At 49.1% G+C, this 21,415-nt stretch overlaps 8 protein-coding genes across 8 annotated transcripts; 3 read left to right on the forward strand and 5 right to left on the reverse strand.

The window, feature by feature from the left end:
- Positions 1 to 287: 287 nt before the first annotated feature.
- Positions 288 to 1,315, reverse strand: N7537_009124 (fungal specific transcription factor domain-containing protein; the record flags this gene model as incomplete). Its single annotated transcript, XM_056900178.1, has 3 exons — positions 288 to 489; positions 557 to 1,132; positions 1,245 to 1,315. 3 exons carry the CDS (start codon positions 1,313 to 1,315, stop codon positions 288 to 290), a joined length of 849 nt encoding a protein of 282 aa, XP_056748846.1.
- A 1,962-nt stretch (positions 1,316 to 3,277) lies between these two features.
- On the reverse strand, positions 3,278 to 4,413 carry N7537_009125 (uncharacterized protein; the record flags this gene model as incomplete). The annotated part of the gene is made up of 4 exons (XM_056900179.1): positions 3,278 to 3,505; positions 3,575 to 3,788; positions 3,864 to 4,153; positions 4,213 to 4,413. 4 exons carry the CDS (start codon positions 4,411 to 4,413, stop codon positions 3,278 to 3,280), a joined length of 933 nt encoding a protein of 310 aa, XP_056748847.1.
- A 1,109-nt stretch (positions 4,414 to 5,522) lies between these two features.
- On the forward strand, positions 5,523 to 7,227 carry N7537_009126 (uncharacterized protein; the record flags this gene model as incomplete). The annotated part of the gene is made up of 4 exons (XM_056900180.1): positions 5,523 to 5,796; positions 5,845 to 6,101; positions 6,386 to 6,958; positions 7,056 to 7,227. The coding sequence occupies exons 1-4, from the start codon at positions 5,539 to 5,541 to the stop codon at positions 7,225 to 7,227; spliced, it is 1,260 nt and encodes a 419-aa protein (XP_056748848.1). The 5' UTR covers positions 5,523 to 5,538.
- A 615-nt stretch (positions 7,228 to 7,842) lies between these two features.
- Positions 7,843 to 10,012, reverse strand: N7537_009127 (glycoside hydrolase family 32 protein; the record flags this gene model as incomplete). Its single annotated transcript, XM_056900181.1, has 2 exons — positions 7,843 to 9,540; positions 9,611 to 10,012. 2 exons carry the CDS (start codon positions 10,010 to 10,012, stop codon positions 7,843 to 7,845), a joined length of 2,100 nt encoding a protein of 699 aa, XP_056748849.1.
- A 692-nt stretch (positions 10,013 to 10,704) lies between these two features.
- N7537_009128 (glycoside hydrolase family 32 protein) lies at positions 10,705 to 12,225 on the forward strand (the record flags this gene model as incomplete). Its single annotated transcript, XM_056900182.1, has 1 exon — positions 10,705 to 12,225. The coding sequence occupies one exon, from the start codon at positions 10,705 to 10,707 to the stop codon at positions 12,223 to 12,225; it is 1,521 nt and encodes a 506-aa protein (XP_056748850.1).
- Positions 12,226 to 16,619: 4,394 nt separating this feature from the next.
- N7537_009129 (sterol homeostasis protein ARV1) lies at positions 16,620 to 18,063 on the forward strand (the record flags this gene model as incomplete). The annotated part of the gene is made up of 3 exons (XM_056900183.1): positions 16,620 to 16,808; positions 16,865 to 16,918; positions 16,975 to 18,063. 3 exons carry the CDS (start codon positions 16,620 to 16,622, stop codon positions 18,061 to 18,063), a joined length of 1,332 nt encoding a protein of 443 aa, XP_056748851.1.
- Positions 18,064 to 18,645: 582 nt separating this feature from the next.
- Positions 18,646 to 19,237, reverse strand: N7537_009130 (uncharacterized protein; the record flags this gene model as incomplete). Its single annotated transcript, XM_056900184.1, has 4 exons — positions 18,646 to 18,725; positions 18,804 to 18,856; positions 18,957 to 19,040; positions 19,227 to 19,237. 4 exons carry the CDS (start codon positions 19,235 to 19,237, stop codon positions 18,646 to 18,648), a joined length of 228 nt encoding a protein of 75 aa, XP_056748852.1.
- Positions 19,238 to 19,796: 559 nt separating this feature from the next.
- N7537_009131 (BAR domain-containing protein) lies at positions 19,797 to 21,154 on the reverse strand. The gene is made up of 5 exons (XM_056900185.1): positions 21,115 to 21,154; positions 20,849 to 21,004; positions 20,209 to 20,770; positions 20,005 to 20,136; positions 19,797 to 19,945 (listed from the first exon to the last, which is right to left on the reverse strand). The coding sequence occupies exons 1-5, from the start codon at positions 21,147 to 21,149 to the stop codon at positions 19,913 to 19,915; spliced, it is 918 nt and encodes a 305-aa protein (XP_056748853.1). The 5' UTR covers positions 21,150 to 21,154; the 3' UTR covers positions 19,797 to 19,912.
- Positions 21,155 to 21,415: the final 261 nt, after the last annotated feature.

Here is a 21,415-nt window from a genome sequence, read left to right on the forward strand (position 1 = left end):
TGATATCGCGGAGTTGTGGGGATTTCTCCGCGATGTCTCAGCCGAGCACCATCAGCTAAGCGTTGTCTGACTGCAGCAATAATACCAATCACTTAAGAGGGAGTGGAGACTGCTAGTGAGTATTAATTTTACACCGTTGACGCATTGGTCACTTGCATCGCCACCGCGTGAGACTAGCCCTGACCCCCGAAGACTTTACAGTTGACACGGCAAGACGGGCGGTGGATACAAACAAATGATATTAACCACGAATACCTCTAGGTTTGCATGGGTTATATGGCTAGCTTCTAAATCACCGACACGTTGCTTTGCAAGACCCTGTCGTTCAATATCACACTCATTTCCCCAAGCGAGAGGCTCACGTCCGCCACATTTGCAAATATTTCAACAGCCAATCCGAGACCTCGGGCAACCCCCGGAAGGACTGCCACTTCAGATAGACACGGTTCCTCTAGCGCTACCAATGTAGCCATCGAAATGGTAAACACACTACATCCCCAAAACAGGTCAGCCTGTCCTTCCGGTCCGAATAGGATGATACGGACACCAAGCTCACCTCGCATACAAAGTCCAGACATTCGGTTTGCATATCGTTACAGCGGCGGCAGCACTGGCGGAAAACTCAGCATAGCTAGTAAAGAACTTACTGCAGTGGAGACGGAGGTCGTCGTTTACCTCCCTTGCATTGACTGCTTCATAGACCGCAGGCCAGTAAATCGACGCCTTGAACGCATAGTACTGCGTGCGCAGGAACTCGCTCCTCGCTGAGTTCCGCCACGAGGTGCCGATGTATGAACTTGAAGAGACGAATGACAACGGTTCTGGCAGCATCCGCAGCCACTCATCTACTTGACGCTCCAGCTCGGCAGCGACAATGGGCGCGTAGACGTGGCTGCCCTGGGACAGGGTGCTGATCGACCAGGTGCAACACCGTAGCATTTTGCGCATAGCGATCTCCGCAGAGAAGTAATATAGATCGCTATCGCTGTCACTTGTACTATCTATACTATTGTGAGACTCAAAATGTCGTGGTTGGTTCCAGGTCCAGGTTGTCGAGATTGCTAGGCTGGGGGTGTATGAAGCCATGCTCCAGATTCCACTGTCGACGAGGTCCAGTTGGACCCTGATTTCGCTATAAAGTGGTTAGCTTCCGGCAGGTGAGTGACTGGCCGTGACTTTCTATTTTCTCAATAGACGATGGCACAGCTGAGGAGAGGTGAAACCTTTCAATCAACAAGGCTGACCAGAAGCAGTTGTGGAAGATTGATGCTTCTGTAGTATCATTATTGGTGCCTAATTCACTGTGACACCCCATGTTTAGCAGTCATCCCCGTTTCTATCCTACGGTGCATTCGCTTACTTTATCAAATAGTTCTGGAGTCTATACGACGCCATCACCACATATTCGTGCCCCTGACATGGCCGCGCACAACATAGGTGGTATATACTGAATAAGAGCAGGCACTGCGCGCTGCGCAGACTATTCTCTGCGAAGACACATGGAAGCATTTCCATGGCCGCTTGGATGTATGTCGCCTCCGGGCGTCTCCGCACGGCATCCATGATGGTTTCGCACTTCGCCACACACCCAATAGCTAAGATAAGAAGGGTGAGGCAGGACCCCGTTGAGGGCGGCAAATAGGAGGTTATCGCCTGGACGAACTCTTCGGTGTACTCAGCATGCAGAACCGGGTACCAGATGTAGATTTGCTCCATAAATGTGCCGAGAAGGCTAATTGGAGAAAAAGCTGATGTTAGACTCGTTCTGCTCTCTGGAGTGACTGCTTTGCTTTGACTTACAGTAACGCGTGTTGGAGATCGATCATCACAGTGGGGGCTCTGGGCGACTGAGGAGATATTTCTAGTTTTCCGCGCTCCAGGCCTTCAAGTAACACGGGTAGGGGTTGCTCCAGGCTAAGGAGGTTCATGAATGCTGTGTTCTGGATTACCATAATTGGAAAGCCGAGAGACGCATCACGACCTGTTAAAGAACCAGATAACTGCTGCGCCTTGGGCGAAGGACAACTTTTAGGAGACTGGCCATGTACTACTGCTGTAATGTGCTCCAGCTTCTCCCATATCCTCAATAGCTCCAAGTCTTGGCTAGGATACGGTTAGAAACAATATAAGTATCGTAGCTCATGGTGAGGTATTCCACTAACGGAGAGGGTGCAAGGTCTTGGGGGTCCTCGTAGAAGCAGTCCTTTCTACGCTCAACGCAGAAAGAACACTTGGGTCGCTGCCCGTCACACTTCGTCCGTCGTGCTCGACATATATTACATGCCAGCGCGCTGCGCCGTCTCCGGCTGTCCTGGTCCATATTCATTGTCTGCCTTGCTGGCGTGGATGCCTCAGGGGTGAGTACATTCCATAGTAAAATGGTCTGGCGAGATTATGGCAATTGCTGTGCTGATTAAAACCATACTATGGTTCCAGGTTTAAATTATAATTGATGCCAGCGCGTCTTTCTAGGTCCCTGATTGGGTCGGAGAACTCCACCAGTGTAATTTGGCTCCCTCTTTGTATACGTTACAATATGTGCACCGCCCCGTGATATTATGCTTCCAGAACACACAAAGAACATCTCTATCTCATCAAAGCGGGAGAAAAAGCGGGAAGGGGTAAGCATAGCCATCAAATGAGCGTTCAGGTCGTCTCTTACGCTAGGTAGGGCATCAGTCGGGCAATCCCTCGTCTTGCCGAGTGGCTACTATGGGCAGCCACTGCAACCTTGAAGCCCCTGATAGTACGCCGCCACGGAAGCGGGGTAGGCTCATTGTGATGTTATGTGACAGTTGACCGTCGGATCTAAAAGTCCTTTTCTCAGGTGGTTGGCGAGTGGGCAGATATCAGTAGTCCTATCTCGGATGCCCTGGATGCCCCGGAGAGGAGGGGTCCGAATGATTACTCGTGGACTGTGGACCGTGGATGTGGGACACCAATCATCCTCTAGATTGCATGATGTGATTGCGTGCATGCAGAGTTGAGCCCTTTAGTCGCCCGCCCCCGCATTAGCGTTTAATTAGTGTCCAATGAGCTGTACTTTCTAGAAAGAAGGGCTTACCTTAGGGGATCATTCCCGGTTGATGGATAAGAGCCTGAGCGCAAATTGCGACGCCCGGGCCGAAATGCATACGTTGAGTCCTCGGCAACTCTTCGGCGGAGACCAGCGAGGGAAGGTACATTTTATGGATATTACGCAATCCTCTCTCGTATATTATGGGGTTTAACTATCCCGATATCCACTTGGTCGCAATTCAAAGCAAATAATTTTTCTTCATTCAATATGTACAGCGCTGACAGAGTATTTGAAGGAAATATTATCGTCGGCATTGGGCGGAGCTCGCTCATCTTTGAAAGTGGGGTGACTCCTAAAGTCTACTGTGTGCTGACCTATTGTGTGCATTCCATTCCGTGCGAGCCATCCAGTACTGAGCTTATCAAGTGCGGTCTTGAAGTCATCCAGAATAATAGTGTCACAGAGGCATTTGAACATGAAGCATAGCTAAAAATTTGGATCGCTTGTTAAGTTCCGGCCTTGAGAGCAATGAGAAGATGACACACAGGGGCTCACCTTCCAGAAAGGGTTGATTCCAGTGGGCATTGCCGCGCTAAGTACGCCGGTAACGCTGAGAACGTCGGCAACACTGAACAGGATAGAAAGGCACATTGAGCCCAGCATGAGGCCGAAACGGGGGCATTCGCGCACGAGCTCAATGAGTCCGAAGTTGTAATGTATTTTTACCACCCAGAAGAGATTACAGGTTGTGTAAATCCACCAGGGGTCTCTGAGAATGCGGTATAAGCCAGTGAGAAAAGGTCACGAATCAAAACGATATTGCAACAATGGAACGGTACTCTACCGGAACAGTGCTTCCCATGGACGGATCTTTTCGTACGCAACAAGACTGATATTGTTAAAGTAGGTGAAGTTGGCGTATATCTCGACCGCCCAGTAGGGCTGGGCCAGGACAATCGTGCCGATATAGAAGAGAGACAGTTTACGGCCCATGAATGGCCGATTCTTCATCCACGCAATCACATTGTGCAGGGACCAAGATATAATCAATCCGATTGCGGTTGAGGCCAGGTACCATCCATATACAGGGTCTGGGGCAAATATAAAGGTTCCGTGAGCGGTGGCCAAGACCAACTATTACAGAAGGTCGCCGGTTAACAGGTACTACTCAGATTGATACTACCGGGAGTTACCTCTAGTAAAATCAGCTTGTGCAGCAAGACGCCCCGCCGCATGTTTGCAAATGTGACCGCCGCCATGATGACTAGTGAGCCCGTCATGAGGCCCTGGGACCAGGCTTCCAGGACCAACGCAGCAGGGTCATCCTCTGGACGTTGAATAGTTCTCCTCGACAGGGTCAGAAAGCCCGGCCAGGCAATATTCGGAGCTCGCATAATGAAGTCTCGGTAATACTCTACCAGACGGAAGAACAAAAGAGGTAACATAGGGAGGCGCAAGAACGCTTCCCCATGAGCATTGGAATCTATATGTAGGGCTCCACAGCCTCTTAGGCGGGGAAAGGGGGTCAAAACCCCGCATTTCAGGACTATGGGGAATATGGAGATCGTTGAAAGAAATTACTTCGAACAAATCTCTCGAATGGTGCTACCCCGGGGAACCAGAAACTTAGACATGTCGCACCGTCCGTGGGTAGTGGATAGGGCACAGATGGCTTCGCGGAGAGGGAGGAGCTTCCCCGCGGTTGGTGCTTGAGAGACCTGTGATTGGCTTGTTTTGTCATAGGTGGAGCGGGTTCGAGCTCTGGGATACTTGTAGGACGAAATACAAGCCATTTTACTACTAGACCATAACAAAAACGAAGGTTCCTGTTTAAGGCCTAGTAACGCCTAGAGGGGCCATATGCCGAGTTCGACAATACTCATAAAAACCTTCGGGATAGTTAACTATCTCTCATCTCTCAGGTCTAGGAACAGAGGGATACCCGAAATTACCTGATTATAGTATAAGTGAAATTCCCGGTATCCCCGAGATTTTTTCTGAGTATCCCCGAGCTGGAAACCGACTCGCATCCGATAGGGGCATCATTTATAGTACGAAAGTGCTATTGTCTTCCCCCGTGACAATAATTGTTAACCAGCTAATTAAACCGCATTTGATAGTCAACAGTAAGAGCACCGAACCCGTTGGTCAACAACCTACAAGTATATCCGCGGGTTCAAATATGCTTGTCGTCCCTCTGGAATGTAGTTATCTAGCTGGAACACGATGACAGTTGTACCCACTCGGCATAAAGCGACACTGCCAGACCTTTGAAATCCCCAGATCATATACGGTGCTATGGAAATGCTCCCATATAAGCCTGCAGTTTTAGTCTGCGACCACTGTCGCCTGCGCAGGACGCGATGTGACCGAGCCAGACCTCAGTGTTCATTCTGTGCCTCACAAGGCGTGCAGTGTGTATATGAGCAGCCTCCTGATTCCCAACCACCACAGCAAGTCCTTCCTCTCCTGATGGCCTTGCATTGGCTAACGTACATTTTAGACTGGTACAGGAGCTTATGAACATCCGAGAAAGACTGGAGTATATCACCCCACTGGTGGAGTCGCCATCGCATCACTTCACGTCATATGACAATATCACACGCCTTCCGCTTCTACGGGGTTGTCCTCCCCTTGTGATCAAGTCTGCTCATATCATGCAGATTTTTGGTTTACCGTCGGATCTAGCATGTGTTTTTTACCGACTTGAGCGTTACTCTGCACAGAGATCCGAGTATTCGACTGAGCGTCGGCCTATCGATTCTGCTGATCTGTCAGTGTGATATGAATGAGCAAACAGATTGATGTATACTGACCACTACTAGTATCCTCCACAGGTTTCACGCTCACACGCATCGGTGGTATCCTGTTCTCCATCCAGATTTCACCCTTCACTTTCGCGAGTCAAGTGCTGCTGGTTTCCCCCCCTCTACAATGTCTTGCTGTTCACTCCTTGTCGCGTCACTTGCACATATAAGCCATTCTCATACCCAATCCTCACACTTCGAGGCCGCTTTGTCCATGCTCCCAGTAGTACTTCAGGAATACAGCGTGACAAGCATCCAGTGCTTAGTCCTTTTCAGTCTATACTCTGCATGCCTAATCCAGCCAAGACAAGCGCATGATTATATACAAAGTGCGTTCCTAAAGATTCAACCATTTTTCAAAAGGTACACTTTTGTTTGGAACCCCTACCGCGTCATTGCTTGCAAGCTGCCCTGGCATTATCTAACGGAATGAAGGACTCTTTGCGGCCAAAGCTCTCCCGAATCACAGATTATCAGGCGCTTATATTGGATAATTCACATGATAGAAAGGTTGGCCAAGCTGACCCGACTCCCTTCGAAAACCCTAACAATGATATAGCGAGCTCTCTATGCACCTAAGTCTAGTGTCTATAGGTGGAACCATGCGTGGCCACTTGGATACGACACCCTTGCCGACATACACGTATCTTTGGGATCGGTTCGACGATTCGCATTCACCCTCCGGACTATCCTCATCCGACGGCTCACACATAGGTGAAGCTAACTTGCCAACGGAAACGCCTTTCCATTTTGCCACGGAAATACAACTACAAACAATGCTAAACAAGTATACCAGTTCCGCAATGGATGAGTTGAGCACCAGTGGGGAATTTCCAGATCCCAACCACCATCCAGGGCCCGGCCCAAACATGCTATGCTCAAGTATTGCACAGGACTCGCCCTCTCAACCGTCCTGTCAGCACATCGATGGTGCCATGTGCCGAGCTAAGTTTCACTTGTATGAAGTGTCAACCTACTGGCCGGTGATATACCGCATCATCACTAATGGTTCTGCGCACCCCGAGCTGCTACCCTACGCGCCACGGTTCTTTCAATCAGTGACAAACCTTCTCGGTTCAGCCAACCTCGCCCTGCAAGTATGTCTGCCGAAAACCTGGTTTCTATGTGGGAGGTATGTTCTGCGAGTTGCCGTTACTTTTTTTTCCTGTCGCGGGACCGTACTTATGCACCGCGGTTAGTATATACATAGTATGCATTGCCGCAATTAGGGCCTTGGAAGTGCGTTGTCTTCGGTTGCTCTGCCAACCACAGTTCTGGGAACATATTGACGCAGCGGTTCATGCTCTGCACCGGCCGAGTATGCTGAGTCCGTCTGTGCAGTATATGCGGGAGTCACTGACGGCCCGATTGGAGGGGGCTAAGATTCGACATTGTCAATAACTCTGTGGGCATTACTTGCTTGTTCTTCCGCTGCGAGTCGTAGTGAAACTGTCCTATCCTTGATTCTTTTATAAGTCTGCACTTAGTGTTTCCAGGGCTCAACCTATCAGAGGAGAAAGCTACTGCAAGAAATGGAAATATCAACAGTTGTATTATTGATGGACTTTGGAGAAGGAAAAGAGAGGAGAGAAACTATGGGGGCATCTACTCCCTAGTCGCTGCATGAGGCCACAGAATAATGCAAACTCTGCCAACTGATAGACCGGAATCTGACCCACGCACGCTCCCCCGGCAGACTCCTCCTGTAGACTATCTGATGCAAACTTTGTGGGATCTCTAAAGACTACAGAAGGCGTCAACTCCTTCGGAAATGATGAGGTGAAATGTTTATCCGATGAAATGGTTTCAATGGGGAGGATGATGATATTCCTAAAACTACAATACATGGGCCGCGTAGGTCACCGCATGACTTCCCCCCATCTCCTATGCCTCTGGCAATTCTTCGTAATTTCCCTTGACACCAACCATTCGGGACGACCGTCGATCATATAACATATCACATGACACAACTCTAGCCCAACCCCTATCCTAATCCGGTTTAACTGATATAAGATCCTACTGCCACGTAGAACGCACTTCCTTCACCCTCAGTGTAACATTGCTCGTTGCACCGCCAGTAGAGAACAGTCGACCGTACACAGCCTCAGCAGAAGGGAAAATCTGACTGGTGATTGTGGCTTCACCCTGTCCCCCAAAGACCTCAACGCTTGACCAGTCCACATAGACTCTCAAGGAAACAGATCCGTTTGCCGAAGGAGACAAAGGGGCGGAGTATGTAGCCGCAAAGGTGGCATCAAAGGACACGTCTCCTGACTTTGACCGGTCAATGAAAACTTCCTGGGTGTCGAAATCATAGCCGACTCGTGTTTGCTGGGTATAGTCCTTGGTTGCGGCGACAACAATTCCAAACTCGGAACTGTTACCTGAAAGAGACGGGCGTCTGTTGGAGAATGTCAAATCAATCTGCAGCGCTTTTCCGATACGGCCGAGCTCGCGCACACCATCCACGCGACGGAAAGTGGATGCATTACCGCCGCTCGTAATTGATTTCCATTTTCCCGCTGGCTCCTGCACCAATGTGGCCTTGCCACCGATTGTCTTTAGAGCAAGGTGCCGGGGAATAGTCATCGCACTGCGCCAGGGGTCTGTCGGTATGTTACCTCCATACTGCCAATTGTTCATCCACGCGATAACCGTTCGCTCATCTTGAGAGAGACCATTCCACCCGAGCGCCGCGTAAAAGTCTGGGCCCCAATCGAGCCAATTTGCGATCTGGCTGTTGGCGCGCGTGTTGGAGAAAGAAATCTCGTCAACATTAATATGGCCCCATCCTCCAGTGGCGTTGTCGATAATCTCGATAGTACCGCTCTTCCCCTGGAGGGCTCTTACGTCCCAGCTTTTCCACGAAAGCGTTTCACTGTCGGACCCGGCGGAGGTACGAACAACCTGCCCCTTGACCTTCAGCTGGATTGCGGTTTTGTTGGCATTGCTCCCTCCTCCGACGAGGAAGTTAATGTACTTCTGTGAGATGTCGAAGGGCTTAGATGTGAGAGTGCCAGTTGTGGCATCGCCGTTCAGGAATGTGTTCAGAAGCTGCTTTCCTTTGAATCCGGTTACTGTGTTCTGTCCGTCGAGGGTGCCTTTTGCCGGGGAAGCGCCGACAAAATCACCGGTAGTTATCCAGCCGCGAGCAGCAAGGGTCTTGTCGCCTTCGAAGTCCTCAAAGATGACGCCATCAGTGGGTCCACTCCCGTCATAGACACTGTCGCTGTCTGCGGTAAACGTGGTGCCGTTGAAATTCCCCACGATATACTGTGTGCCGGACCCTACCGTTCCAGGAGGGCCCCCAGGGTTTAGACCAAGCATGAGAACCCATTTCTCAGACTCTCCACCGTTGAGAGGTAGTGGGAAGATACTTGGACATTCCCAGACACCACCAACAGCATTGGCTGGGCCAAACTCACTGGCCAAGTCCCATTTCTTGAGGTCGTGTGATGTGTAGATAAGAACCTTGTGCAGTTTCGCAAGGCTAATAACTGCCACCCATCGCTCAGTATCCTCGTGCCAGAAGACACTGGGATCCCGGAACTCCGGGAACTGATCTTGGTATGGAGCAGGAGGGTCCAGAATCACGGGGTTAGCAGCGTCGTATGTGGTCCATGTCATCCCTTTGTCGAGGGAATATGCTATAGACTGGGCCTGCTGGTTTGTGCGCACGTGTTTCCCACTCGGCAGTGTCTGCTCCATTGGATACTACAGTTGCGTTAGAATCATTCCATAAAGATTCGATGTTTCGGGTGTAATTTCAAATCACGGCACTTACATAGGACGTATACATAGCAACCCAGGGTGCCTTTCCCTGGCGACCAAACCCACTAGTATTCCTCTCGTCGACAATAGCCGTCCCAGAGAAGTACATTTCGGTGATATTGTTCGGGAACCCCCTCGCCTCAAGAGCAACAGGCTGTTCAGTCCAATGCAGTAAGTCCTTGCTTGTTGCATGGCCCCAAGACATTGCGCCCCATGTATCACCACCAGGGTTATACTGGAAAAAGAGGTGATAAACACCATCAGCATGTATGAGACCATTGGGATCATTCAACCAATTTTTCTCAGCGCTGAAGTGGAATTGGGGACGATAAGGTTCCGTGTAGGCCTTGCTAGATCTGTCTGCAGAAACTCCGAAGGCCAACGCCCCCAAGAAAAAGGCCGTACCAAGCTTCATGGTTGCCGGCTTTGGAGGTCGCGAGTAATATGCAGATGGAGAAGAATGAGCGTGAGTTGTAGCGGTTTCCAGTCCGGGTGGTCCTCGGGTTATATAGGCCCCAGGAAGCAACAGTCTCACCGGGCGCGGATTTATGAGCATTGAAACATGAGGAAGTAGAGTTTAATCTAAACGACTTTCGCGGAGAGACGAAGTGGTAGCCGAAGCCCTCTTGCTCGCAGTCTCAACAACTGGAGGGTTCCAGCAGCCCCGTATTCCCCGCAGTGGGGCGTCGGGGTGATGAATTGATGAATCATCACTTAGGGTAAAATGGAGTCTCCGTATTTGTGGGGTCTCCGGATATCTAGGGGTACCTGCTTTTTTCGATCAGGGGAGCCCTCGCGGAACATGTCATGCTCTCCGCGAAGTGGAGCGGATGCGTCTCAGATCCGCAGATTCCGGCACCAAGAATGTTGACATTGTAGATCTCTATTTCCTCTGCAGAAATTCACTTGCAATTCCTGAAGAATGAGGTAACTTTCTGTATAAGGTGATCGGGCGTAAATACCTCATACATTGTGATTATATGATGGTGTGTTGTGGAGGAATTGGAAAGGTATATATAGCCCGAATACTCGACAGCAGATCAAGTGCAACAGACAAATCAATCCTTTCTTCTTTTCTAAATCAGTTACAGCAATATCATTGTCAAGATGATCGTTTCGACCCTGCTACTTCTTGCTACCCAGGCTTTAGCCGACGACTATCGCCCACTGTTCCATTTCGTCCCGGAAAAGAACTGGATGAACGAGCCCAACGGCCTCATCAAGATCGACTCGGTCTGGCATCTGTTCTACCAGCATAACCCAACCGCCAATGTTTGGGGAAACCTGAATTGGGGTCACGCAACCAGCACCGACCTTCTCCAGTGGACCCATGAGCCCATCGCGATAACAAGCGAGAACGGTGTCCAGGCATTCACCGGGACCAGTTACTACGATTCTGAAAATACATCAGGGTTGGGCACCTCTCAGAGTCCGCCCTATCTGGCTTGGTTCACGGGATACTTCCCGTCGAATGGCACACAAGACCAACGCATTGCCTATAGTGTGGATGAGGGCGTGACTTGGACAAAGTTCGCTGGTAACCCTATTATCTCAGCGGCGCAGGAAGCACCCCATGATATTACTGGGGGACTGGAGACACGCGATCCTAAGGTCTTTTTCCACAAGGCATCTGGGAAGTGGGTGATGATTCTTGCCCACGGTGGGCAGGATAAAGTCACTTTCTGGACTTCTACCAATGCCAAGGACTGGACGTGGGTGAGCAATCTTGGAACAGCCCAGGTATCAGGTTTGCCGTCAAGTATCACCGGCTGGGAGGTGCCGGATATGTTCCAGCTACCTATTGAAGGCACCGATGAGACTACCTGGGTATTGATTTTGACTCCAGCACAGGGGTCTCCAGCTGGTGGGAATGGTGTCTTCGCGCTGACAGGTTCATTTGATGGCGAGACCTTTAAACCGGATCCTGTGGACACTGCCAGTCTATGGCTTGACTATGGGCGTGATTTCGACGGCGCGATGAGCTGGGAGAATGTGCCTGGATCGGATGGGCGACGGATCCTCGCGGCCGTCTCAAACAGCTACGGAGCCAGTCCACCAACCAATACCTGGAAAGGAATGCTCTCATTCCCTCGGACTCTGGCACTTCAACAGACAGGTTCTGTGCGATCTTTTATTCAGTGGCCTGTCAGTGAACTTCTGACTGCAGGCTCTGCTCTAACAACTATTCAAAACCAGACCATTACCCCAGACCAGGTCCTTCTCTCATCTGTTGTTGGAACCGCATTGGATATCGAGCTTGCATTCGCCCCACAACCAGGCACAGTTTTGTCGTTGGCAGTTCGAAAGGCCGGGTCACAGCAAACCGTTATCCAGTACAAACAGTCCACTGCCACACTGTCAGTTGACCGAACAGCCAGTGGGAATACCTCCTACGATCCTGCAGCAGGCGGTGTTCATAGCGTTTCTCTGAAGCCCGATGCCTCGGGGGTGGTCCGAATCAGAGTACTGGTTGATACTTGCTCGGTGGAAGTCTTTGGAGGGAAAGGGGAGGTTGTTATTTCCGACCTAATCTTTCCAGACGAGACAGCAGATGGCCTATCTCTGCAGGTAAGCGGAGGGTCCGCCATGCTACGGAGTGTAGTGGTGCGGAAGGTCTCTCTGGAGTAGGTTACTGGGGTTAAAGAGCACCGGGATCACAGCACCTTTCACGGGCGGTTTCATGATAGCACATCTCCCAGAGCTTTGGAACCACTGTATTTAACTACCTCTGCTGATTTCTATGCTTTCATTCGTCGACAAGTGGTGTGGCCGTTGGAGGAGGATAAGGCTCGTCTATCATATTGATAAACAAATCAACACACTGAGAGCGTGTTATAGTTGCAGAGGTTACCCCTCAAAGTAAGCGTGTAGAAGAGCAGCGAATTATCGTAGTCATGTTTTGTATAGCATCAAAGGACGCTTGCTGAAATAACATGTTTGGTCATTTTAGTCATACATAGACCTCCACAGAGCCCACCAAGCCCAAAGCCCAACCCGGGCCCACCGATGGGCTGTGGGCCCGGGGTAGAAAGCCCAGTGGGCTTTTAATGGGGCCCCAATAGGGCCCAATAGGCACTAAACAATACAAACATACAAAGTTGAACCCCCTTTTTAGTTTTTTTTTTTTAATTAACTACATTTAGTACCGTTTCTCACTATTATACCTAAGGTAATATTTTATTAATTTAAATAATTCAGAATCAATTACTACTTATATTTCTATACTACGTTAAAAACGCGTAATTTAATCTTTGGTTTGGAACGTTTCTTTATTAACACTGTCGCGGGAGTTGAGTCTTATCGAGGCCGCCAACACTGGCGGTACGTGGCTATCTCGGCTTCTAACCAAGAAGCACTGATGAGACGAAGAAGTTTATGTAATTCATAGCCTTCGTTGCACCTTGAATACTGAGGGGTGTAAATCTACAAATTTATTAGCTCAGCTGATTTGTCTATTTCTTTGAACAGCAAGACAAATTGGATCTATAGAATTTCTTGTTCCAATAGGTCCATGCTTGATATTCATGCAAGTTATATTTTTGATCCTGTGAAAAGAACTATACCTCGACAAACGCACCACTTAAGAGCCACTGAACCTCGGACATATATGTTATTTAAGCTGGTATAAGAAACAATTCGAATCACGACCCAAAAACCCAGACAAAAAGGCTTGTACTAACGTATACCCCAGATTGTTGCGTCCGAAGGGAAGCAAAGTCCTCGATGTAGATATAAAGTCGACAGACGATATAAAAAGCACACGTGATTGTAACGGGGATTAGAACTCGAAGAGATATCCTGGCATGTGGATCTTGGTTTGGCAAAGTTGCATGCCACTTCTCGAGAAAGCTTGCAACAATGGGCATATTAAACCATCCTCTTCCAGTTCGTGTAAGAACCTCGTGCCTTTCCTCAATCGAATCCAAATTTTGATGTGAATAAGATATATATGATGATTGCTTCTTGCTTCTGAACATCTCAAACACGTAGTAGAGGAATCCATAAATAGAGAAAGCAGCATGATAGATGGAGAACACTCTCCACATGATTCTTTCTGTGGGTGTAGGGAAATAGAAATCCCATCCTGCAATAAAAATAATGCTGAATATACCTATTACGCAGGAGGTAGGAAACATCCAAACTAGAGATGGACACAGCCATATGTCAGAGGGGAATCGATCCCAAGGTCGAGAACTGATTGGTCTGGAAAAGAGTCGGATATGAAGCATAGCAGAAAGGCGCGTGTAATAGCTCCAGTGGAGATCAATACCAAATTGCTCTGGGCTTAGGTATTCTAAAGGCGTCTGATACCATTGAACAGGTAACATACAGTGGGTCTATCAATAGCTTTAGTAAGTAAGTATTTCTTTATACTCTGATAGCAGGATTACTTACACGCTGCTGCGAAAACTCTCTAATTTGTTGTGTTGTCTGAGAATCTTTGGTAAAAATGAACCGAGGTTGAGTGATAGAGGGTTTATGATACCAGGCGGCAGAAGTAGCAAACATAATGAATGCAAAGGAAGTCGCCGTCAGTTCTAGCGTCGTCATAGGAAGACTTAGGCAGAATCTTTGAATAATGCCCGCAAAAAACCAAAAGGTTTGAAAAACCGTTATCACGCTTGAAAGGTCAGTTTATCGGATCGAGATTGAGTGGCACTTTGAGTGTTTACCGAGATAAAGAATCGACAGAGTTTCGTTCAGATATTTCCATACTTTTCAAGTCTAGCGGCGCAACAAAATTGTGTTTCAACAGATAATGCAGCTGTTGAGCGTTGATAGGAAAGCCTTGAGGGAAATCAGGGCTTTTTAGATGTATGCCTCCAGAATTGACGAAGAAAGCATGCTCCTGTGTCCACTTTGTCTCGCTGATTGTCGGTGGTTCGTCCTTGAATTGCTGGTATTTGATGATGAATGTGAGCGGAAAAAGTTGAGATAAAACATCCAATAATCTCTCGGGGCTATGGCAGTCCACTTACCTTCACACTTTCTTTTGCTTTTGACCACTGACCAAAGGCAATCTCGAATAGAAAATCAGGGCCGAGGAGAGCGATACAGAACAGATTGAGCTTGTCGAGAAACGGATGATACCATTTATCACTTGGTGAACCAACATTGGGGTAAACAGAGACCCAGCAGCAAAGTAGTATCGTTGTGCCACAAGACGATAGGATATCCAGAGTACCTCTATGATCGCCTGATCCAACCCAGCCATAGACTGGAGTATCCGTAACATTGCCCATTGGAAAGAAATTGATTCTTTGGTTCTTTTCTCATATACAAAAAAATTAGCGGATAGAGCAGATGGTTCAACCATATAGCATGGGCGATAGATAGTACTTTTGTTACAGGGGCGGCTACGGAGCCACCCACCACACTTTGCATGGGACGGAAAAGTAGTCAGAAAGTGGAAAAGCGTATAACTTGATAATGTGAAACAGCTTTAGTGTGCTAGCTAGAGGAAACTGGGGTCACGAATGGTCGTGCTGGTGCTTTAGTTGCAGCTTCAGCCGGTTGAATCCGGCTCCAAATTGCTCGACGGTGCGCATTAATCTTAAAGAAGCTAGCTTCTATACAGGAACACAGCTGGTCAAATGTTGTCACACCTTAGCCTGATAAACGAATGTGCAATAAAAAACACTACAGGCTGGGTTTTCCATCCTCAAGGTTCTGAGGAAACGATATCGGAGGGCTAAAATTGATTCATTCTTATGGTGAAGGGGGGGAACTCACCTCCACAAGCTGGAAGATCGAATGTCTGCCCAGAGATAAAATTACCGAACTCTTCTAAAATCAACAAAACAAGTCCTCGCATATCACTATTTCGCTGCTCCACCCTCTGTACCTCATCCTTGAAAGGCGCCTTCAGTATTATTAGTAGCATATCATGCTGCATGACCCCCTGCACCGGCATATCCACTCAAGTACCTGAGAAGCATTCTGGTTGTTTCGTGCTTTGCTTTACCCATATTCGTGTTCTTTTTTTTTGGCCTAAGCGTACTTGAGTATACTTAGCTAATACTGGAGACCGAGGTTTCTTGAGCTGAGTAGCGCGTCTAAGGACCTACAAAGGTGAATTGACTTATGCAAACCCACACTATAATTGCGGCCCGTCTCCTCCTAATAGTTACTAGCGCGGAGAAATCCTGTTGTTGCCTGCCCAAGCATCACCAATCAAACGTGGCTAGTCGGTGCGATCTACGCCCTAATTTAAAAAAGTGTTTCTGTATAGCACGCCTCTACGGGAGATCTGGTATAATTTTGAGTCTGAAAAATAATTGGGTCACGGCCCTGAGTGCAGTGCTTCGCCATGTAAACACGCCTAGGAACTGTAGCAAGTGAGTCATGTACAAGCAATAAAAGCAGTCCTGATAGGAGATGGGTGGTCGCCCATTTTATAGCGCTAATTCAGAAAGATTTAGATCCCTGCGCAACATGAGGCGAGTTGGGCCACGAGCTCAGGGGCGAGGGGGCGAAAAAGAAATTAGGAGCTGTTAGGGGGAGCAGGGGTCCATATACAGCCACGGATGGGTAGGTATAGCCGGTGGCGCTTAATCTTACTTGATAAAGTCATATTTTGCCTTAAGTTTCATTCGCCATCCGATATGGTGTAGTGGCTAACATCGCCGTCTCTCACACGGCAGCCGGGGGTTCGATTCCCCCTATCGGAGTTTCTTTTTCTTATTTTGAATATTTATTCATGCGATGTCTTTTGGATGTTCATTTGATATTTCTTTTTAAATGACTTTTTAGGTCTGTATAAAGGCAGTTAAAAAATCATACTTAGTGCAAGAGATTTTTCTATGTATGATCTTTGATGTCTGGATGAGATAGCCTGGCCTTTTTATTTTTTTTACCAGTGTTCTATTCTCTCGTGAATTGTGACGGATCGTCTAGAAAAAGGAAAATGTTGATTGAGAATCCCCTATCCCCCAATTTTGGGTTCACCGCCTTTGATATCGCGATAGGGGAGCTGCAATCTTGACCCTTGGACATCCCGACAGATCTATGGATGTGACGCGATGCCTATTTGCATCGAGTGCTCCTATCCGGTCTCTCACCTGTACAGCGCCTACAGTCGTGCCGATGACCGGTCCCAAGGCAAGGGTGTGCGACTGACGCAATGCCCCCGGTGCCAACGGTTTGCCGACAAATACGTTGAATATGACTTTGTCGTGCTCTTCATTGACTTAGTGCTCATTAAGCCTCAGGTAAGCACTGTACGTGTTCTCCATGGACGCGACCTGGCTGACATATCTTGAAACAGGTATACCGACATCTCCTCTTCAATCGGCTAGGACGGGATGACAACCAGTTCGATGTGGGTATGCTGTCTTAAACAATCGTGAGCTACTTACTGATAAGGTGGCCTTCTAGCGGTCCATAATTCGCCTGGGAGTCCTTCTGCTTCTCTTCGACGTCTACCTGACCTGGGCACGCATCGAGAAGGATCCATCCCTCGCAACGACCTTTTTATCACGCGCCCCTATCATTGTCCAATACCTCTTCTTCCTAAGCTTGAATGCAGCCGCAACCCTCGCGCACCACCTCACCGTGCGCCTTCTGGTCTCAATCCTAGTTCCAAAGTCACACCAATACAGCGGTCCAGACAGCAGCAGCAATCCCAACACCAATATTAGCACAAAATCTACAGGAGATGCCACTCCCTTCCCCTCCGGCCCCACAACACCAACAATGCATTCCTCGCCGTCCGGAGTGCCAACAATCTCACACGCCCAGAACCCCGCCAACCTCCCCGCAACCCTTTTAAGTCCAACCCATAGCGAGGTCACCCCTTCAACCGACCTCTCCCCACCACCGCAAGTCCCATCAATGGGACCACCACCCCGGCCCGCTCCGCCTCTGCGCCGAGCATCAACAGCCCCGCTGCAGAACATCCAGCCCCTACCCCCTCCAACCGCCGCAAGCCCAGCAGCGATCAGCACCGCGCTGCTAGTCAGCAGCTGCGCCAAGCTCTTCCCCATCCTGCTAGTAATCTGGGGCTCCGACGGCAACGGCAGCGTCTCCGACGTCCCAGAGCACAGCCAGACAGCAGCACAGATCCTGCCCTCGACGCAGGCAGCAACGATACCGAGCGTGGTGCATCAGAGCCTGTTGGCTACAGCCACGAAAACCTCTCCCCTCCTCTCTACAAAAACGACTATATCATCTTCGCCGTTGGCTTCGACGCCTTCTTCTTCGTTCCTAGAATCGTGGCTTGCTACCACGGCTTCTATGCTTCGGACTTCTACGCCGACTAGTTATCTGGCGGGGCTCTTTGACTTGCTTGCTTCGTTGCTTTCTCTTGGTGTCGTTGATACGCACCTGGTGCTTCTGAGTAATATCGAGGCGTTGTATATATTACTTGGCTGTGGGTATCTGCGTGCTGTTGCGGTTGCTGTTGCGGGTCAAATCGCCCGATGGGCGGTGCAGAGGGTGATTCTTGGTGCTGTTGGTGTTGGCTAATGGAGTTATTAGGATGAATACTTAGGTTCCTGATATGAAAAAACTTTCAACCTAGCTTTATTAGCGTGCATGTTGCTCAAATATCTATATCACTAGGTCTAGGTACTCTATAAAGTGGAAATCCGTTGGTTGACATCCCCTATCAGTGCATAGGCGTAGACATACGGAGTACTGGGCTATGTATGTAGTGAAAGTGACCGAAATGGATATAAATGCTTTCCATACAAAGGGAAACTGGCCAACTACTAAACAAAAATAAATCAAATCGAAAACATACAAATAAAACGCTGCCAAGAAAAGGCCATCTAGAGGAAGAGCTATACAAAAACATAAAGCAGCGGCGAACCGACACAAGTTCGCAATGCAGGCAAGTTTCAGAAGTATGCCGCTACCAAGCCAAAGCACGGAGCAAAAAAAGCAGTCCTCATTCCCATCTAACCCTCAGGATACGATAAACTTGACTTCATCTTATACCACCCCTTGACAGGATAGGATGAGACAATTGGCACAACCGACAATCTCGCGAAAAGCCAGTTCTTGACTGACTTGACAAAACATGAGAGATCAAAAAGGAAAACGCCTCTATTGCGGTACGCGATCAGGTCTAATGTCGGACCGCTTTGGTGCGATGAGGGGGTGCCACTGTGCAAGGAAGACGATTGCTATATTTGTTATGTTAGCGTCTTTTATGTAGCCCACATATCATAGATATAGATAGATAAAATGGACAAGAAACGTACCCCACATCAAGTAACAGGAAACGAAGGTAAGGATGAGCGTGCTGCGGAAGAGGCTGAGGAAAGTAGAGTCAGTATTCTCAAGTGCTTGCAACTTTTGTAGGAATGGCTGCTGAGCTTGACGCCTAGCATGCGAAGAGTGGATCATGGACTCACGTCTGGTTATCGCCCTTCGGGCTTAGGAACCATGCTGCTGTCGAGAGGGCGATGATAATAATCAGGCCAATGACCAAGCTCCAGCTGTTAAAGTTCACGTTAGCGACTGTCGTCCTGTATCCTTATCGAACAAAACATCGGGAGGTCGAGCCGTGGGGGGGGGGGATAGATTGAACAATGCGAACACCCATAACCAGGTAATCATCAACCCATGGCTTGAGGGAGGTATGCATTGTTTATCCCATTACCCCGAGAGAGGGGGAAGCATACCCGTTTGCCATTTTGACGGTGTTTTGTTATTGTCTTCGTTTGTCGTAGTAAAGCACAACCCAGAGTGTGGATCGCTATGTGTGGGCGAAGAGCAGGCGAGCTATGGTGGAGAGCGCTGGAGGCTAATCGTTCACTTGATGGTATAGATTCTCTGCGCGAGTGCTCTTGAATGTCCAGATCCTATTGACGGCGCGGGTGGATGGACAAGTAATCGATTATTCGGTGCAGGGTGGCACGATTGGCATCGGTTCGATGGTGTTTTGAGTACGTAATTTGGGAACCAATTATCCGAAGTTCCTTCTCGGACGATACGCAGCTGTCAAGTGTGCTGCGAGCTGAAAAAAGCGACCTGGTGAGTTGGAGTATCTCCGTTGATGTCGGAGCTCCCCATGCCTGAGGCAGAATTAGCGGGCGGTGGATCTCGAGGTCAAGGTCCCGTATGACATCTATACATCAACGAAGGTGGCACCTGCTCTACATTTCCACTACAATATGGCTTTTTATGAGAATATAGAAAGGAGGACCAAATTCGAAGTCCAAAAAATCCAGACTGAATGATCTGTTGGGTTCGCTCAGCAGAAGCAAAACGGCTTAGATACAAAACACAAGGCCATGGCTCGGAGTAACAGACAAAATCGAAGCCAGACAGAAGGATAACAAAAGAAACACGGCATTCAAAACAACGCTTAAGCGCCCTCACGGATCTTGCGGTAGCTAGCCTAAGGAAAACATAGTTAGATATGATGGACATGTAGAGCGAGCATCACCGAGAACTTACCTCCTGCTCGACCTGCAGAGCATCTACAGTCGGAGCAAGCTCGCTGAGAATCTCATATGACTTCTTGTGGAACTCAAGTTGAGCAGCGATCAGATCGGCCAGATTGCGCAGGGGCTCGGGGGTATCAAGGACCTGTTGCAAGCAATGTTAGAATCGCAGGACGGATTCCAGAGCGCAAAAAGAAAGAAAAAGAACACAACGTACGTTCTTCATCACGCTAACAGCCTCCTCGGTCTGGCCAACAAACTCATCTTCGGCCTGCTCGATCTCCGCACGGGCGTCCTCGCTCAGGTTATCCAGATCGCCGTGGGCACCGGCCTTTTTGCTAGCCTTGATAGAGTCGAGCATCAAGCGGGCGTTCTCAACATTCTTGCGTGCCTTAGCAGCGAACATCAAGTTAGTGTTGAGGGTAGTGTTCCAGCCGGCTAGGAAGCGGGACTGGATCTGAGCATCCTGGGCGAGACGAGCCTCGCCAACCTGCTCCTCAGCCAGAGCATACTTCTCCAAGGCAGTTGCAAGTGGGTCCTCACTTTCGGTGCTCTGCGCGAGTGTCTGGGAGCCGGCGAGGGAGGCACGGGCGATCGCGTGGTTGAAGGTCTTGGGTTGGGGCTTTGCGGAAGGCGGGGCTGTCAGGGCAGCTTGTGCCTCAGCGGGCGAGCCCGCCTGGGACAAGAGCTGGACCTTCTCGTTGATAGTACGGCCCAGGTCATTGAAGGACTCGCGGATGTTGGGAGGGTAGTCGTAGGCCTCGTTGGAGTATTGGGAGCTGTTCGCGAGAGATGGCGCCAGTTAACGCCTGTGGAGAAAGCCATGAGTGGCGCAGAAAGTAACGGGTATTACTCACGTCACCTGCAACAGCTTCTGGTGGACAAGCTTGAGCGCATCGACGCGCTTCTCGAGCTCGATGTATTCATCGGGGAGCTGGGTCTTGTCGTCGGCTTGGCCCAGCTGCTCCTTGATCATTTGCTGAGTACGCTGCGCAAAAGGCGTGAAGTTCGCACTGTCCGTCAGAAAACCACAAGGCAAGAAGATGTTAGTAAAGCGACCGATCACAAGCCAACGGGGGCGGAATGGTATCCGCAGGGTAAGGGGCTGTGACGGTGGACTCACCTGAAGTTCTTTCCGAATGCCTGCATTCGATCCATGATTGGTGTATTTTGAACTTTTGGTTTAGAAAGAAAAAGGAAGAGAGAATGGAAGGGAATGGATGAGAGTGATGATAGGATATCACCACATGTGCTACGCGGGCGGGACGAAGCCTCGACTTTGCACCGCCTCACTTGCGCCACATGTCATCTTTATCAGGCACCCATACAATGAGTTTGTAGCATCTTCGATCTTCCTGTTCCCCCCTTCGACTAGAGGACCTCCAAATACATCTCAAACCCATGCTCCCTCTGAGGAGCAGTCT

The sequence above is a fragment of the Penicillium hordei genome, assembly GCF_028827395.1.
Source record: "Penicillium hordei strain IBT 12815 chromosome Unknown utg000005l_segment0_segment0, whole genome shotgun sequence".
Classification (NCBI taxonomy): Eukaryota; Fungi; Ascomycota; class Eurotiomycetes; order Eurotiales; family Aspergillaceae; genus Penicillium; species Penicillium hordei.

Excerpts from the sequence above, each read along its gene's own strand:
- N7537_009131 (XM_056900185.1), bottom strand. The coding sequence starts at position 21,149 with ATGGATCGAATGCAGGCATTCGGAAAGAACTTCAG. Across the intron at positions 20,771-20,848 it reads CAGAAGCTGTTGCAGGTGAC|CTCCCAATACTCCAACGAGG; the intron begins GTGAGTAATACC and ends TCTCGCGAACAG. Across the intron at positions 19,946-20,004 it reads CTCTGCAGGTCGAGCAGGAG|GCTAGCTACCGCAAGATCCG; the intron begins GTAAGTTCTCGG and ends TGTTTTCCTTAG.